Here is an 18,173-nt window from a genome sequence, read left to right as displayed (position 1 = left end):
ACCACAATGAAATTACTGTAAAAATCCCCTTAGTCACCACACTCTGTTCGGGTAACACTGAGGGAGAATTTAGCACGGCCAATGCTCTCTAACCAGCATGTCTTTGGACACTAAGGGGCAATTTAGCATGGCCAATCCACCTAATCTGCACATCTTTGGAAACTAAGGGGCAATTTAGCATGGCCAATCCTGCGCATCTTTCGGACTGTGGGAGGAAACCGGAGCACCCGGAGGGAACCCAGGGGGACATGGGGAGAACGTGCAAACTCCACACAGACAGTGACCCCCGTGGGGAATTGAACCCGGGTCCCTGGCTGCTGTGAGGCAGCAGTACTAACCCACTGTGCCGCCCAGGCATTGAGTGCAGAGGGTGAGAGGTGAAAGGTGATATAGGCTGGTGAGCGATGACCTATCACCTCTCACCTTTGTCCATGGAGGTTATGAAGGTGGGTGACCTGCCAGGAAGAGTGTTGGGTGGGGGTCAGAATGGGGCAAATCATTTACCTTTATCCTGTTTCTCTCAACAGATGGTTCCTGCATTGTCTCTGGAGACCCTCATTACATAACGTTCGATGACAGAAAGTTTACCTTCCTGGGCACCTGTACCTACACGCTTGCCCGGACCTGCCTGAACAAAACAGGTAGGGATGAACGGAACTGCGGTTGTGAAAGTTAACAAAGACACCCGGCGGTACAACGCCCCGGGGGAAAAGCCAGGCTCCGAAGGAGACAGGTTTGCGACATTGACCCGACGATGGGCGTGCGATTATTTCATGCGCTCACTGTGGTTGCCCTCTGCCCCAAAACTCCGAGAGAGAAAATCGAGGGTTCCCGTTCCACCCCCGGATATCCAAGCCTCAAAGTTCCGGGCTGGCACCTCCCCCCGTTTGCCGGAACTGAGGCAGTGCTGCACTGCCGGAGGTGCTGTCTCTTTTTGGCTAGGCCTTAAACCTCCCAGATAGATTTCCCCCCTGCACCGGGAGCGGAATAGGGTTACGCAGGGGAGGGGGAGTTGGGGGAGGAGGGGATGGGGTGCACAGGCTGGTAACAGCTAGTCACCATCACGCCATTCTTCGGTGGGATCTTGCTGTGCGCATACTAACTTCCCACATTACAACGGTGACTACATCTCAGAACATTACCTCATTGGCTCTCTGGCCTAAGGTCACAAAGATACAAATCAAGCCGCTCCGGACTTTTGCCGTCCCCATGTGTCCTCTGTGCATGCGTGTGTCTGCACATATATGTGTGTGAAATTTGAGTGTCCAGTCTGTGTGCATGTGTGTGTGTGCATGCATGTGTGTCTATATGTGTACATCAGTGTGTGTGTGTGTGTGTGTGAGTGTGTGTGTGCGCGTGTGTGTGTGTGTGTGCGTGAGTATGTGTGCATATGAGTGTGTGTGTGAGTGTGTGTGTGTGCGTGTGTATGTGTGTGTGTGTGTGACTGTGTGTGTGTGAATGTGCGCGTGTGTGTGTGTGAGTGTGTGTGTGTGTGTGTGTGTGTGAGTGTGTGTGTGTGTGTGTGTGTGTGTGTGTGGGTGAGTGTCTCAGTAATCACTGTGTTTGATGTTCTCCAGGTCCCTGGTTCAGTATTGAGGGGAAGAATGAGGAGAGGGGTTTACCAGGAGCCACCTACCTCAGAAAGCTCTACGTCACTGTGGACGGGACATCCATCACCCTGATGAAGAACCGTCGAATCCTGGTTGGTCTTTTTAGCTTTCCCTTCCGCTCCCACCAAGATCCCCCGTTTAAGTAACCATTAACACCTCTTGGGTAGACTGTCGGTGGCACGGGTGCCCAGCACGTTAGCACTGCTGCGTCACAGCACCAGGGACCCGGGTTCGATTCCCGGCTCGGGTCACTGTCTGTGTGGAGACTGCACATTCTCCCCGTGTCTGCGTGGGTTTCCTCCGGGTGCCCTGGTTTCCTCCCACTGTCTGAGAGAATTTAATAGAATAGAATCCCTGCAGTGCAGAAAGGGGCCATTCAGCCCATTGAGTCTGCACCGCCCACCCAGGCCCTATCCCCATAATCCCATGCATTTACCCCAGCTAGTCCCCCTGACACCGAGGGGCAATTTAGCACGGCTAATCCACCTAACCTGTAGATCTTTGGACACTAAGGGGCAATTTAGCATGGCCAATCCACCTAACCCGCACATCTTTGGACACTAAGGGGCAATTTAGCATGGCCAATCCACCTAACCCGCACATCTTTGGACACTAAAGGACAATTTAGCATGGCCAATCCACCTAACCTGCACATCTTTGGACATTAAGGGACAATTTAGCATGGCCAATCCACCTAACCTGCACATCTTTGGACACTAAGGGGCAATTTAGCATGGCCAATCCACCTAACCCGCACATCTTTGGACACTAAGGGGCAATTTAGCATGGCCAATCCACCTAACCCGCACATCTTTGGACACTAAAGGACAATTTAGCATGGCCAATCCACCTAACCTGCACATCTTTGGACACTAAGGGACAATTTAGCATGGCCAATCCACCTAACCTGCACATCTTTGGACGCTAAGGGGCAATTTAGCATGGCCAATCCACCCAACCTGCACATCTTTGGACACTAAGGGACAATTTAGCACGGCCAATCCACCTAACCGATACATCGTTGGACACTAAGGGACAATTTAGCATGGCCAATCCTCCTAACTTGCACATTTTGGACTGTGGGATGAAACCAGAGTGCTCAGAGGAAACCCACGCAGACACGGGGAGAGTGTGCAAACTCCACACAGACAGTGACCCGAGCCGGGAATCGAACCCGGGTCCCTGCTGCTGTGAGGCAGCAGTGCTAACCTCTCTGCCACCCCAGATGTGCTGGTTGGATGGAATAGCCCTGGTAAATCCTCCCTCACTGTTACCTGAACAGAGTGTGGCGACTTGGAGATTTTCACAGCAACTTCATTGCGGTGTTAATGTAAGCCGACTTGTGACACTGATAAATAAAATACCTCCGGCATCGATCGTGCTGTGAGTCTTTTGGGAGAAATTCTCCCTGGGGAGCTGAACTGTTGGATTGATGTTAAACCCAACAAGGGTCGGCTACTATCTTTAACCAGCAGGCTGTATACGTAACTCCAGATCCTCAGTGACCGATCTCTCTCACCTGCCTTTCTGGAACCTTCTGGCACGGCAGCTAATCCTAAATGCTGACAACTGGCAGTAGCATCCAATTTCTGGAAGCTTAATAGAACAAAGGACAAAGAAAATGACAGCACAGGAACAGGCCCTTCAGCCCCTCCAAGCCTGTGCCCATCACGATGCCTGCCGAAACTAAAACCCTATGCACTAACTGAGATCATATCCTTCCATTCCCATCCTACTCATGTGTTCATCTACTTGGCCCTGAAGTGCCAAGATCATACCTGCTCCCACCACCTCCTCGGGCAGCGCCTTCCAGACACTCACCACCCTCTGTGTAAAAAAACTTACCCCGCACATCTCCTCTAAACTTTTCCCCACACACCTTAAACCTATGTCCCCTTGTACTTGACTCTTCTACCCTCGGATAAAGCAGCTGACTATTCACTCTGTCCATGCCTCTCGTAATCTTGTGTAAAATGAAAACCTTGCCTCGTACCTCCCCTTAAAACCTTGCCCCTCGCACCTTAAACCTATGCCCCCAAGTACTTGACTCTTCCACCCTGGGGGAAAGGCTTCTGACTGTCCACTCTGTCCATGCCCCTCATAATCTTGTAGACTTCTATCAGGTCGCCCTCAACCTCCGTCGTTCCAGTGAGAACAAACCAAATTTCTCCAACCTCACCTTATAGCTAATGCCCTCCATACCAGGCAAAATCCTGGTAAATCTTTTCTGTACCCTCTCCAAAGCCTCCACATCCTTCTGATAGTGTGGTGACCAGAATTGAACACTATATTCCAAATGAGGCCTAACTAAGGCTCTACAAAACATGACTTGCCCAATTTTTGCACTCAATGCCCCGATCGATGAAGGCAAGCATGCCGTATGCCCAATGGTTAGCGCCACTGCCTCACAGCTCCCAGGGACCTGGGTTTGATTCCTGGCTTGGGGTCACCGTCTATGTGGAGTCTGCATGTTCTACCCTGTGTCTGCGTGGGTTTCCTCCGGGTGCTCCGATTTCCTCCCACAGTCCAAAGATGTGCAGGCTAGGTGGATTGGCCATGCTAAAATTGCCCCCTAGTGTCCAAAGATGTGCAGTTTAGGTGGATTGGCCATGCTAAATTGCCCCTTAGTGTCCAAAGATGTGCAGGTTAGGTGGATTGGCCATGCTAAAATTGCCCCTTAGTGTCCAAAGATGTGCAGGTTAGGTGGATTGGCCATGCTAAATTGCCCCTTAGTGTCCAAAGATGTGCAGGTTAGGTGGATTGGCCATGCTAAAATAGCCCCTTAGTGTCCAAAGATGTGCAGTTTAGGTGGATTGGCCATGCTAAATTGCCCCTTAGTGTCCAAAGATGTGCAGGTTAGGTGGATTGGCCATGCTAAAATTGCCCCTTAGTGTCCAAAGATGTGCAGGTTAGGTGGATTGGCCATGCTAAAATTGCCCCTTAGTGTCCTTAGGCTAGAGGGATTAGCGGGTAAATATGTAGGGATATGGGGGTAGGGCCTGGGTGGGATTGTGTGGGTGTAGACTCGATGGGCCGAATGGCCTCTTTCTGTAGTGTAGGGATCCTTTGTTTACCTTTCTGCACCGAGCAAAGTTTTTAAAGTTTATTTTCTCAGTGTAAAGTGCTGAATCCAACCCCTTCTGATTGCAGGTAGGCCAAACGAGGGTCCGTCTGCCCAAGACCCTGGGGAGAATTAATCTCTTTCAGTCCGGACAGTACGTCATACTTCAGACGAATTTCGGTTTGCAAGTACAATACGACGGCAACCATTTTGTGAAGATTGTGGTGCCAAGGTAAGCCACGCGGTGTGCGGAGGCCCCGTGTCCCTGAGGGGATCTCAATAGTTAGCGACCCAACACCCCCTCTCACGCGCTTCCACTCCCATCAACTCTTCCCTTCGCCAATCTCTACACCTTCGCTCTATTCCCTGGCCAGTCTTTCTCCCTGGCATTTGTCTCGAAAGGTGCAACAGAATCACAGAATAGTACAGTGCAGAAGAGGCCCTTCGGCCCACCAAGGCTGCACTGACACGTAGAGGCGACATGGTGGTTAGCATTGCTGTGCCAGGTACCCGGGTTCACTTCCCAGCCTCGGGTCACTGTCTGTGCGGAGTCTGAACGCTCTCCCCCCACCTGTGTGTGCGTGGGTTTCCCCCGGGTGCTCCAGTTTCTTCCCACAGTCCGAAAGATGTGCTGGTTAGGGTGCATTGGCCATTGGACAATTTAGCATGGCCAATCCACCTAACCTGTGCATCTTTGGACACTAAAGGGCAATTTAGCATGGCCAATCCACCTAACCTGTGCATCTTTGGACACTAAAGGGCAATTTAGTGTGACCAATCCACCTAACCTACACATCTTTGGACACTAAGGGGCAATTTAGCATGGCCAATCCACCTAACCTGTGCATCTTTGGACACGAAGGGGCAACTTAGTGTGACCAATCTACCTAAGCTACACATCTTTGGACACTAAGGGGCAATTTAGCATGGCCAATCCACCTAACCTATGCATCTTTGGACACTAAAGGGCAATTTAGCATGGCCAATCCACCTAACCTACACATCTTTGGACACTAAGGGGCAATTTAGCATGGCCAATCCACCTAACCTGCGCATCTTTGGACACGAAGGGGCAATTTAGTGTGACCATTCCACCTAACCTACACATCTTTGGACACTAAGGGGCAATTTAGCATGGCCAATCCACCTAACCTGTGCATCTTTGGACACTAAAGGGCAATTTAGCATGGCCAATCCACCTAACCCGCACATCTTTGAACGCTAAGGGGCAATTTAGCATGGCCAATCCACCTAACCTACGCATCTTTAGATAGAAGTGTACACCCTGCCCGCGATGATACTTCCCTTTGCCATTGTCCGCATGCCCCTTGTTCCCTCAGCACGAGACATTCACTCTTGTTCGCTGACCCCTCTCTATCTCTTTCTCTCTCTCTCTCGCCTTTCTGTCTCAGTTCATACCAGGGAGAGATGTGTGGTCTGTGTGGCGATTTCAATGGCGTCCCTGCTGATGACTACCGGCAGCCGGATGGAAACTTAAATACCAACAACACGGTCTTTGGAAACAGCTGGAAGACAAAACAGGATGAGGATGAGAGGTAAGGGTCGCCTGGACGCACAGGGCCGGTTCGATTCCCTTTCTACCGCACCTCACAATGTGGCCAAAGTCCTTCACAGTCCAGTCCAGTCCTTTCTCTCCTTGGATGGCGACCCATCGGCGCGCAGCAAGATCCCACAAACACGCACAAAATAAAATGACTCGCCAGGGGTGCTAACATTCAAATCCAGCCTCTTCCGGAGATGTTCAGGCAGGCGAGCAATGGGGTAGGTTTTCAGAGGGAGAGGTAGTCTTGAGGAAGCGGTGGTGGAGTGGGGGGCTGCAGAAGGACTCGGACAGGTGAGGAGAGTGGGCGAAGAAGTGGCAGACGGAACACAATGTGGGAAAGTGTGATGTGGGAAGGAGGAATGGAGGAACAAACTATTTTCTAAATGGGGAAATGCTTAGGAAATCAGAAACACAAAGGGACTTGGGAATCCCTTGTTCAAGATTCTCTTAAGGTTAACCTGCAGGTTCAGTCGGCAGTTAGGAAGGCAAATGCAATGTTCACATTCATGTCGAGAGGGCTAGAATACAAGAGCAGGGATGTACTTCTGAGGCTGTATAAGGCTCTGGTCAGACCCCATTTGGAGTATTGTGAGCAGTTTTGGGCCCCGTATCTAAGGAAGGATGTGCCAGCCTTGGAAAGGATCCAGAGGATGTTCACAAGAACAATCCCTGGAATGAAGAGCTTGTCGTATGAGGAACGGTTGAGGACTCTGGGTCTGTACTGGTTGGAGTTCAGAAGGATGAGGGGTGGGGGGATCTTATTGAAACTTACAGGATACTGCGAGGCCCTGGATAGAGTGGACGCGGAGAGGATGTTTCCACTAGTAGGAAAAACTAGAACCAGAGGGCACAACCTCAGGGTAAAGGGACGATCCTTTAAAACAGAGATGAGGAGGAATTTCTTCAGTGGTGAATCTGTGGAACTCTTTGCCGCAGAGGAGGCCAGGTCATCGAATGTCTTTAAGACAGAGATAGAGAGGTTCTTGATTAATAACGGGTTCGGGGAAAAGGCAGGAGAACGGGGATGAGAAAAACATCACCAATGATTGAATGGGAGAGCAGACTCGATGGGCCGAGTGGCCTAATTCTGCTCCTGTGTCTTATGGGAGGGAGAAGGGGGAGAGAGAGAGAGGTTTAGGAAGGGGATTCTCCATCCTAGCGCCTGGGCAGCTGAAGGAATGGCCGCCCCAGTGCTGGGAGTGATGGGAATTGGCTACTCCACTGAGTGTGAAGTAACCACCCCCACTCCACACACACACACACCTCTCCAGCCACTCAATGCCGTTGTTCCTCTGCTGCAGCTATGAGGGAGATGACCGCATGGTCAACTTGAGACACCCGGGGGGGAGCGGGGGCGGCAGGCTTTCCCTGTCCTACCCCGCCCGCCATGGGACAGGACACAGACCGTGCCAAGGTCCATTGGCCTCGGGCGGGACCCCCCCTCCCTCGGGGCGAGCGAGGGTGGCTGCAATGTATTGCCCGAGGCCTGGCGGCCATGGGGCAATGTAACCCAGGCTCGGGGCCCAGTTGTGGGCCTGTCGCTGAGCTTCTCCATGGGCTGGCCCACTCGCGCACCCTCCTCACACCATCCCAAAGCATAGCCGTCGCCATCTCCGGGATGTCCAGTTAACCTTTGACCGGAATGCGATGAACTCACAATGCTATGTGCCTGTGTTTCAGATGCAGGTCGATCGAACCGGTCCAGTGCGGGGAGGACGTCCTCAGTCAGATCATGAGCAAGGAACAATGTGGTCTCATCACTGACCCGACGGGTCCCTTCAGGTCAGAGAAGACAGAATCGCCTCGGTGTTGGAAATACTTCTTTTGTTTAATCCATTCGTGGGACTTGGGTGCCGCTGGCTGGGCCCAGCACTGACTGCCCCCATCCCCAGTTGCCCCTTGAGAAGGTGGCGGGGGAGCCGCCATCTTGAACCCGCTGCATTGTGGGTTGACCCACAATGCCGTTAGGGAAGGAGTTCCAGGATTTTGACCCCAGCCACTGCCAAGGAACAAAAAAACAAAGAGAATTGCAGCACAGGAACAGGCCTTTCAGCCCGTCCAAGCCTGCCATGCTGCCCGACTGAACTAAAACCCTTCCCTCCATACCCCCATAATCTTATAGACTTCTTTCAGATCGCCCCCTCAGCTTCCAGTGAGAACGAACCAAGTTTCTCCAACCTCTCCTCATTGCTAATGCCCTTCCAGGGACCATATCCCTCTCTTCCCCATCCTATTCATGTATTTGTCAAGACGCCCCTTAAAAGTCACTATCGTATCCGCTTCCACTGCCTCCCTTGACCATGAGTTCCACCACCCTCTGCATAAAATATCTGCCTCGTACACTCCTTTAAACCTTACCCCTCGCATCTTAAACCTGTGCCCCCCTCGTAATTGACTCTTCCACCCTGGGGAAAAAGCTTCTGACTATCCACTCTGTCCGTGCCCCTCATAATCTTGTAGACTTCTATCAAGTCACCCCCTCAACCTCCGTCGTTCCAGTGAGAACAAACCAAGTTTTTCCAACCTCTCCTCATAGCTAATGCCCTCCAGACCAGGCAACATCCTGGTAAATCTTTTCTGTAACCCTCTCCAAAGCCTCCACATCCTTCTGGTAGTGTGGCGACCAGATTGAACACTATATTCCAAGCGCAGCCTAACTAAGGTTCAATAAAGCTGCAACATGACGACGATTTTTGAACTCAGTACCCCGGCCAATGAAGGCAAGCATGCCGTATTCCTTCTTGACTACCTTCTCCGGAACGTTTGATATATTTCCAAGTCGGGATGGTGAGTGGCTCAGAGGGGAACCTACAGGTGTTGGTGTTCCCCAGGTATCTGCTGCCCCTTGTCCTTCTACATGGTAGAGGTGGTGGGTTTGGAAGGTGCTGCCTAAGGAGCCTTGGTGAGTCGCTGCAGTGCATCTTGTAGACGGTACACATGGCTGCAACGGGGGTGGAGGGAGTGATTGTTTGTGGATGGGGTGCCAATCAAGCGGGGCTGCTTTGTCCTGGATGGTTAAAGTTAAAGTTTATTTATTAGTGTCACAAGTCGGCTTACATTAACACTGCGATGAAGTTACTGTGAAAACCCCCTAGTTGCCACACTCCGACACTTGTTTGGGTAACAGTGAGGGAGAATTTAGCATGGCCAATGCGCCCTAACCAGCACGTCTTTCGGACTGTGGAAGGAAACCGGAGCGCCCGGAGGAAACCCACGCAGACACAGGGAGAATGTGCAAACTCCACACAGATAACATGAAAAATCCACTTTATAATTGGAGTGGCGTGGTGGCACAGTGGGTTAGCACTGCTGCCTCACAGCGCTGTGGACCCGGGTTCGATTCCCAGCTTGGGTCACTGTCTGTGTGGAGTTTGCACATTCTCTCCGTGTCTGCGTGGGTTTCCTCTGGGTGCTCCGGTTTCCTCCTACAATCCAAAAGATCTCCAGATTAGGAGGATTGGTCATGCGAGATTGCCCCTTAGTGTCCAAAAATGTGCCGGTTAGGTGGATTGGCCATGCTAAATTGCCCCTTAGTGTCCAAAGATGTGCAGGTTAGGTGGATTGGCCATGCTAAATTGTTCCTTAGTGTCCAAAGATGTGTGGGTTAGGGGGATTGGCCATGCTAAATTGTCCCTTTGTGTCCAAAGATGTGCAGGTTTGATGGATTGGCCATGCTAAATTGTCCCTTAGTGTCCAAAGATGTGCGGGTTAGGTGGATTGGCCATGCTAAATTGTTCCTTAGTGTCTAAAGATGTGCAGGTTTGGTGGATTGGCCATGCTAAATTGTCCCTTAGTGTCCAAAGGTGTGCAGGTTAGGTGGATTGGCCATGCTAAATTATCCCTTAGTGTCCAAAGATGTGTAGGTTAGGTGGATTGGCCATGTTAAGTTGTCCCTTAGTGTCCAAAGATGTGTAGGTTAGGTGGATTGGCCATGCTAAATTCTCCCAAACAGTGTTGCGACTAGGGGATTTTCACAGCAGCTTCATTGTAAGCCAACCTGTGACACTAATCAATGAATGTTAAGACTTATAACAAAATGCTGTGCTGGTGGCCCCTTTGGTGACTGTTTGTCCTCGTTGACAGGGACTGCATTGGGAAGGTGGATCCCGCACCCTACTTCGAGAACTGTGTGTACGATGTCTGTCAATTCCAGGGCTTCCAGCCCCCCCTCTGCGACCAACTTCAGGCCTTTACCGAGGCCTGCCAGACAGCTGGGGCCACTGTACATAACTGGAGGACCCCAGTCTTGTGCTGTAAGTCAACCTCTCTTGGAGTTATGTGGGCAGGGGTACAAAATATCACTGGCTGAAGACCCGGGGGGGGGGGTTTATTTATCCCAGTTTTCCCTATTCCCGGAACATATTTCTTCACTTTTATCCTGTGAGAGGATGTGGGCGTCGCTAGGCGCATTTATTGCCCACCCCTCATTGCCCCTAAAACACTCGTTCGGCAGTTAAGAGCCAGAGGGGCAGTTGAGAGTCAACCACATTGGCTGTGGGTCATGTAGGCCAGGCCGGGTAAGGACGGCAGATTTCCTTCCCCTAATGAGGGACATTAGTGAACCAGATGGGTTTTTGCGAAAATCCATGGTAGCTAGCATGGTCTCCACTACTAAGACAAGGTTTTCAATCCCAGATTTTATTAAATCCCTCCTGCCGTGGTGGGATTCGAACCTATGTCTCTGCGCTGTAACCACCTCCCTCCCCCCGCCCCCACTCCGACCCTGAGGCCTCTGGATTGTAAGTTCCAGTACATTACCACTCCCTCCTATGACATGACTTGGTCAACTGTTGACTTAAGGTTAACTGAACAGATGAAAGGGGCTAGTACCCCGCCATAGCCTAACTTTGAATTATTATTTATTCATTCGTGGGACATGAGTGTCGCTGGGCTGGTTCCAGCATTTATTGCCCATCCCTGGTTGCCCCTTGGGGGGCAGTTGAGAGTCAACCACATTGGCTGTGGCTCTGGAGTCACATGTAGACCAGATCGGGGTAAGGACGGCAGATTTCCTTCCCTAAAGGGAACCAGATGGGTTTTTCCGACAATGGGTCATCAGTCGATTCTTAATCCCAGATAATTTTTATTGAATTCAAATTCCACCATCTGCTGTTGCGGGATTCGAACCCGGGTCCCCTAGAACATTAGCTGAGTTTCTGGATTAATAGTCTAGTGATAATACCACTCGGCCATCACCTCCCCACCTCCCCAGGTAAAGGCTGGGGGATTTGTACAAAAATTTCCCAGATGGGTGAGACTGCATGTGCATGGCACAATGGTTAACACTGCTGCCTCACAGCTCCAGGGACCTGGGTTCGATTCCCAGCTTGGATCACTGACTGTTCTTCTTGTGCCTGCGTGGGTTTCCTCCAGGTGCTCCGGTTTCCTCCCACAGTCCAAAAGATGTGTAGGTTAGGTGGATTGGCCATGCTAAATTGCCCCTCAGTGTCCAATGATGTGAGGGTTAGGTGGATTGGCCGTGCTAAATTGCCCCTTAGTGTCCAATGATGTGAGGGTTAGGTGGATTGGCCATGCTAAATTGCTCCTTGGTGTCCAAAGATGTGCAGGTTAGGTGGATTGGCCATGCTAAATTGCCCCTTAGTGTTCAAAGATGTGTAGGTTAGGTGGATTGGCCATGCTAAATTGCCCCTTAGTGTCCAAAGATGTGCAGGTTAGCTGGATTGGCCATGCTAAATTGTCCCTTAGTGTCCAAAGATGTGTAGGTTAGGTGGATTGGCCATGCTAAATTGCCCCTTAGTGGCAGGGGAATTAATAGTGTAAATGCTTCTCTCTTTCTCTCTGTGTGTCAATTTCTCTCTCTTTCTCTCTCTCTGTCTGTCTCTCTCTCTCTCTTTTGGTGTCACTCTCTCTCTTTCTCTCTCTCTCTCTAAAAGAGCACAGTAAGAAGTCTCACGACACCAGGTTTGAATCCAACAGGTCTGTTTGGAATCACGAGCTTTCGGAGCGCTGCTCCTTCATTAGGCATGCGGAGAGGTAGATTCTCAAAGATGGCACAAATGGACAGAGACACAATTGCAAGATAATGGTTGGCCAATTCACTTCTCATTTACGTACGCTTATCCTTCTCACCACTCGCACTGTCTGTACCTGTAAAGATTTGATTCCCTGTAAAGACTCACATTCCCACCACTCTTCACACTCCAATCTGTAATAATCTTACAATTGTTTCTCTGTCTATATATGCCCTGTTTGTGAACCCAACTCTCCGCTCACCTGATGAAGGAGCAGCGCTCCGAAAGCTTGTGCTACCAAATAAACCTGTTGGACTCTAACCCGGTGTGGTGAGACTACTTACTGTAACATGGAGATGTTTCTCAGTTCTGCATGGGTTTGTTAGGTTCAGTGCCTCCTGCGACCCCTGTCACCTACTGTATCTCTTTGCCACCCACTGTCTCTCCGTCTGTAACGACCCCTCCATTGTTCCTTAGCCCCCCCTTGCCCGTCGAACTCCAGCTACACCCTCTGTGCCAGTATGTGCCCCAGGACCTGTGATCAGATGAGTGTCTCCAATTGCTCCAGTAAATGCATCGAGGGATGTGAGTGTGATTCTGGATATGTGCTCAGTGACACAGAATGTGTTCCCCTCTCCGACTGTGGCTGTTCAGACGAACACGGTGATTATCACCTGGTAAGTAACTTCCACACTCACACGCACACACACACACACACACACACACACACACACACACACACACACTCACACACACTTAGACACACACACTCACTCACACACACACATTCACACACGCACTCACGCACACACACACTCTCTCACACACACAAACTCACACACTCACACACACACATTCACACACACACACTCACACTCATACACTCACACACATACACACACCCACCCACCCTCAAACACACTCTCTCACACTCACACTCACACACACATTCACACGCACTCACACTCACTCACATTCACACACACACACACACACACACACACACACACACACACACACACACACACACACACACACACACACACACACACACACACACACACACACACACACACACACATACTCTCTCACACACACACTCACACGCACCGCCTCATACACACACTCACCCTCACACACACACACACACACACACTCTCTCTCACACTCACTCACATGCTCTCTCTCTCACACACACAGTCTCACACACACACTCACACACACACACTTACACTCACACTTACACACACACACTCACGTTTACAGACACACACACTCACACAGACACACAGTCACACTTACACACACACTCACACACACACACGTTCACATACACATATACTCACACACACATACACAGTCACACTTACACATACACTCACGCACACTTACACTTACACACACATTCACACACACACACACACACACACACAGACATACATACGGGGGGGTGTACATGGGGTTGATGAGAGGAAAATGGCTCTGTGCTGCTCTTACAGAGAGACAGCACGGGCACTGAGGTGCCGAACGGACTCCATCTTGTGCCGTCTCCCTCTTCCAGGAGTGTGTGGTTAATGTCGGAGTCTTTCTCTCCACACTTACAGGTCAACGAGTCCTGGTACCAACCCGGCTGCGGAACGAGATGTACCTGCGTTGGCCCAAAGAAAATCCAGTGCCAGAACACAGGCTGCTCACAGTCAGAGAAGTGTGGCCTGCAGGACGGAGTGTATGGCTGCCATCCTAAAGGTAGGACTTTGCGCCCCTTCAGAATGCCAGGCCAGAGACTCTCTCGCATGGCCACTTCAGAGGGACATGTGGCACAGGGGTTAGCACTGGTGGCAGGGGAACAGGGAGTAGGTCTGGTGGAGAGTCACAGGGGGTTAGGGCTGGGAGGAGTCACATGGAGTAGGCCTGGGGGGAGGGGTGGGAGTGGGTCACAGGGAGTAGGCCTGGCCGGGGGGCGGTGGGGGGTTGTCACAGGGAGTATGCCTCGGCGGTGGGGGGACTCACAGGAAGTGGGCCTGAAAGGGAGTCACAGAGAGTAGGCCTGGGAGGGAATCACAGGGAGTAGGCTTGGGGAGAGCCATGGGGAGTAGGCCTGGGGGGCATTCAAAGGAGGTAGGCCAACGGGGAGTCACAGGGAGTACGCCTGGGGAGGGAGTCACAGGGATTTGGCCTGGGGGGAGTCAGAGAGAGTAGGCCTAGGGGGAGTCACAGGGAGTCACAGGGAGTAGGTCTGGGGGGAAAGTCACAGGGATTAGTCCTGGGGAGAGTCACAGGGATTAGGCTGGGGGAGTCACAGGGAGTAGGGCTGGGAAGGGAGTCACAGGGAGTAGGCCTGGGGGGAGTCACAGAGAGTAGGCCTGAGGGGGAGCCACAGGAAGTAGGCCTGGGGGGAGTCACAGAGAGTATGCCTGGGGGGGAGTCACAGGGATTAGGCCTGGGGAGAGTCACAGGGATTAGGCCTGGGGGGAGTCACAGGGAGTAGGCCTGGGGGGGAGTCACAGGGATTAGGCCTGGGGGGAGTCACAGAGATTAGGCCTGGGGAGAGTCACATGAAGTAGGCCTGGGGGGAGTCACAGGGATTAGGCGGAGGTGTGGCGGTGGGGTATTCACAAGGTGTCAGCCTGGGAGTCACAAGGAGTTACATTTCCCTCCAAATTATTTATATATATTACAAACAGCGAAGGTCCCAGCACTGATCCCTGTGGAACGCCACTTGTCACAGCCCTCCATTCAGAAATGCACCCTTCCACTGCTACCCTCTGTCTTCTATGACCGAGCCAGTTTTGTATCCATCTTGCCAGCTCACATCTGACCCCATGCGACTTCACCTTCTGTAGCAGTCTGCCATGAGGGACCTTGTCAAAGGCCTTACTGAGGTCCATGTCGACAACATCCACTGCCCTACCCTCATCAATCACCTTGGTCACTTCCTCGAAAAATTTGATCAAGTTAGTGAGACACGACCTCCCCTTCACAAAACCATCTCGCTAAGACATCCACTTATTTCTAAGAGGGAGTAAATCCTGTCTTGAAGAATCCTCTCCAATAATTTCCCTACCACTGACGTAGGTCTCATTGGCCTGTAATTACCTGGATTATTCTTGCTACCTTTCTTAAACAAAGGAACAACATTGGCTATTCTCCAATCCTCTGGGACCTCCCCTGTAGTCAAGATGTGGAGATGCCGGCATTGGACTGGGGTAAACACATTAAGAAGTCTCACAACAAGGGGTGAAAGTCCAACAAGTTTATTTGATTGTAAACCCACAAGCTTTCGGGGTTTGCCCCTTTGTCAGGTGTTGTGAGACTTCTTACTGTGGGTACCTCCCCTGTAGCCAGTGAGGGTACAAAGATTTCTCTCAAGGCCCCAACAACTTCCTCCCTTGCCTCTCTCAGTATGCTGGGGCGCATCCCATCAGGCCCTGGAGACTTGTCTATCTTGAAGTTTCTCAAGAGCCCCAATACCTCCTCCTTTTTGATCTCAATATAACCCAAATTATCTACACATCCTTTCCCAGGGTCATCATCCCTCTCTTTGGTGAATACTGACGCAAAGTATTTATTTAATACCTCACCCATTTCCTCTGGCTCCATGCATCGATTCCCTCCACTGTCCTTGAGTCCGCCAACCCTCTCCCTGGCTACCCTCTTGTTCTTTCCAAGTGTATAAAAAGCCTTGGGTTTTTCCTGAATTCTGCTGACCAATAACTTTTCATGACCCACCGCCCCCCCCTACCATCCTTACTCCTTACTTAAGTTTCTTTATACTCCAAAAAGTCTTACCGAAAAACCTCCGCCACGTCCGCTGCCCCCACCCCAACCCCATCCCCATCTGCCCAGAACCACCCTCAGCTCCCGCTACCCCCATCCAGCACCCTCAGGTAGCAGCAGAGGGTGGACCCGGCCCGGCCAATCATTAGACCATAAGGCACAGGAGTAGAATTAGGCCACTCGGCCCATCGAATCTGCTCCACCATTCAATGATATTTTTCTCATCCCCGTTCTCCTACCATTTTCCCCACAACACCTGATCCCCTTATTAATCAAGAACCTATCTATCTCTGTCTTCAAGACACTCAATGACCCGGCCTCCACAGCCTTCTGCAGCAAAGAGCTCGACAGATTTACCACTCCCTGGCTGAAGAAATTCCTCCTCATCTCTGTTTTAAAGGATCGTCCCTTTACCCTGAGGTTGTGCCCTCTGGTTCTAGTTTTTCCTACGAGTGGAAACATCCTCTCCACGTCCACTCTATCCAGGCCTCGCAGTGTCCTGTAAGTTTCAATAAGATCCCCCCCTCATCCTTCTAAACTCCAACCAGTACAGACCCAGAGTCTTCAACCGTTCCTCATACGACAAGCTCTTCATTCCAGGGATCATTCTTGTGAAACTCCTCTGGACCCTTTCTAAGGCTGGCACATCCTTCCTTAGATACGGGGCCTTACCTTACCTCTGCCCATCTCTTCCAGGGTATGAAACGTGCACCGCCTCAGGGGATCCCCACTACAAGACCTTTGACAAGCTCTCCTATGACTTCATGGGGAACTGCACCTACACCTTCGCCCAGGTCTGCCAGCCCACCGCCTCCTCTGGCCTCCCCTACTTCAGCGTGGAGACCAGCAATGAACACCGAGGTCGCAACACACGGGTGTCCTACGTGAAGGCCGTTCACATCAACGTCTACAGGCGCCGCGTCACCATCTTGAAGAATCGGAGAGTCATCGTAAGTACAAGCGTCGCCCCGAGCCCCTTGGACCCCAATACCTCACCGACCAGCTTGCATCCAGAGACGTGTAGGTTACGAAGATTGGCCATGCTAAATTGCCCCTTAGTGTCCAAAGATGTGCGGGTTAGGTGGATTGGCCATGCTAAATTGTCCCTTAGCGTCCAACGATGTGCACGTTACAAGGATTGGCCATGCTAAATTGTCCCTTAGTGTCCAACGATGTGCAGGTTAGGTGGATTGGCCATGCTAAATTGTCCCTTAGTGTCCAAAGATGTGTAGTTTAGCTGGATTGGCCATGCTAAACTGGCACTAAGAGGTAATTTAGCACAGCCAGTGCTCCCTAACCTGCACGTCTTTCAGAGTGTGGGAGGAAACCGGAGCACCTGGAAGAAACCCTTGCAGACACAGGGAGAATGTGCAGGCTCCACACAGACAGTAGCCCGAGCCGGGAATCGATCCCAGGTCCTGTGAGGCAGCAGTGCTAACCAGTGGGCCATCCTCAGTAAATAGTTCTCAGTCAATAGTATATTCCTGGAGTTACTCTGCCTCAGTTTGATGGGATAAGAGAGCCCAGTTTGTCCTTTAACCTTGGTGCAGTCCCACGTGCTTTCCCACAGATTGTTTCTGAAGCTTGGCCTGCCCGCTGTTTTATTTCAGGTTGGAGTGGAAGCAAGTTTTTGTGCAAGGCTATTGATTTGTCTTGACAGGAGAACTGCTGAAAGTCCTGAATTTTAACCCAGCAGATTGTTAGGTTTTTTATGGACCCTGGTTCAGACCAGGGGAATCGGAGACGCAGTGAAACTGAGACCAAAAAATACCTCATGGAGACAGAGAGAGAGAGAGACAAAGAGAGAGAGAGAGACACAGAGAGAAAGAGAGAGAGAGACGGAGACAGAGAGAGACAGAGAAACAGAGAGAGAGACAGAGAGAGAGAGAAAAAAAGACAGATACAGACAGACAGACAGAGAGAGAGAGAGACACACACAGAGAGAAAGACAGAGAGAGAGACAGAGAGAGAGAAAGACAGAGAGAGAGACAGACAGACAGACAGACAGAGAGAGAAGGAGAGACAGAGACAGAGAGAGAAAGACAGAGACAGAGAGAGAGAGAGACAGAGTGAGAGAGAGAGAAACAGAGAGGGAGAGAAAACGAGACAGAGAGACAGACAGACAGACAGACGGGGAGAGAGAGAGAGAGAGAGAAAGACAAAGAGAGAGAGACAGACAGACAGACAGA

General features: G+C 51.1%; 1 protein-coding gene across 1 annotated transcript in view; it reads left to right on the top strand.

Annotated features, from left to right (window-relative positions):
- The first annotated feature begins 527 nt into the window (after nt 1-527).
- Nucleotides 528-18,173, top strand: part of LOC145339225 (zonadhesin-like) — a 64,630-nt gene continuing 46,984 nt past the window's right edge. Inside the window, 10 exon segments of the mRNA XM_080183619.1 lie at nt 528-594; nt 597-641; nt 1,578-1,702; nt 4,761-4,903; nt 6,084-6,227; nt 7,916-8,017; nt 10,319-10,488; nt 12,685-12,884; nt 13,812-13,953; nt 16,681-16,934. Coding sequence (XP_080039745.1) covers nt 528-594; nt 597-641; nt 1,578-1,702; nt 4,761-4,903; nt 6,084-6,227; nt 7,916-8,017; nt 10,319-10,488; nt 12,685-12,884; nt 13,812-13,953; nt 16,681-16,934 — 1,392 coding nt within the window.

This window comes from Carcharhinus amblyrhynchos, unplaced genomic scaffold, assembly GCF_965287045.1.
Source record: "Carcharhinus amblyrhynchos unplaced genomic scaffold, sCarAmb.v2.hapA chromosome_352, whole genome shotgun sequence".
Lineage (NCBI taxonomy): Eukaryota > Metazoa > Chordata > Chondrichthyes > Carcharhiniformes > Carcharhinidae > Carcharhinus > Carcharhinus amblyrhynchos.
The sequence above is the reverse complement of the archived record's forward strand: the minus strand, read 5'-3'. Positions and strand labels throughout refer to the sequence as shown.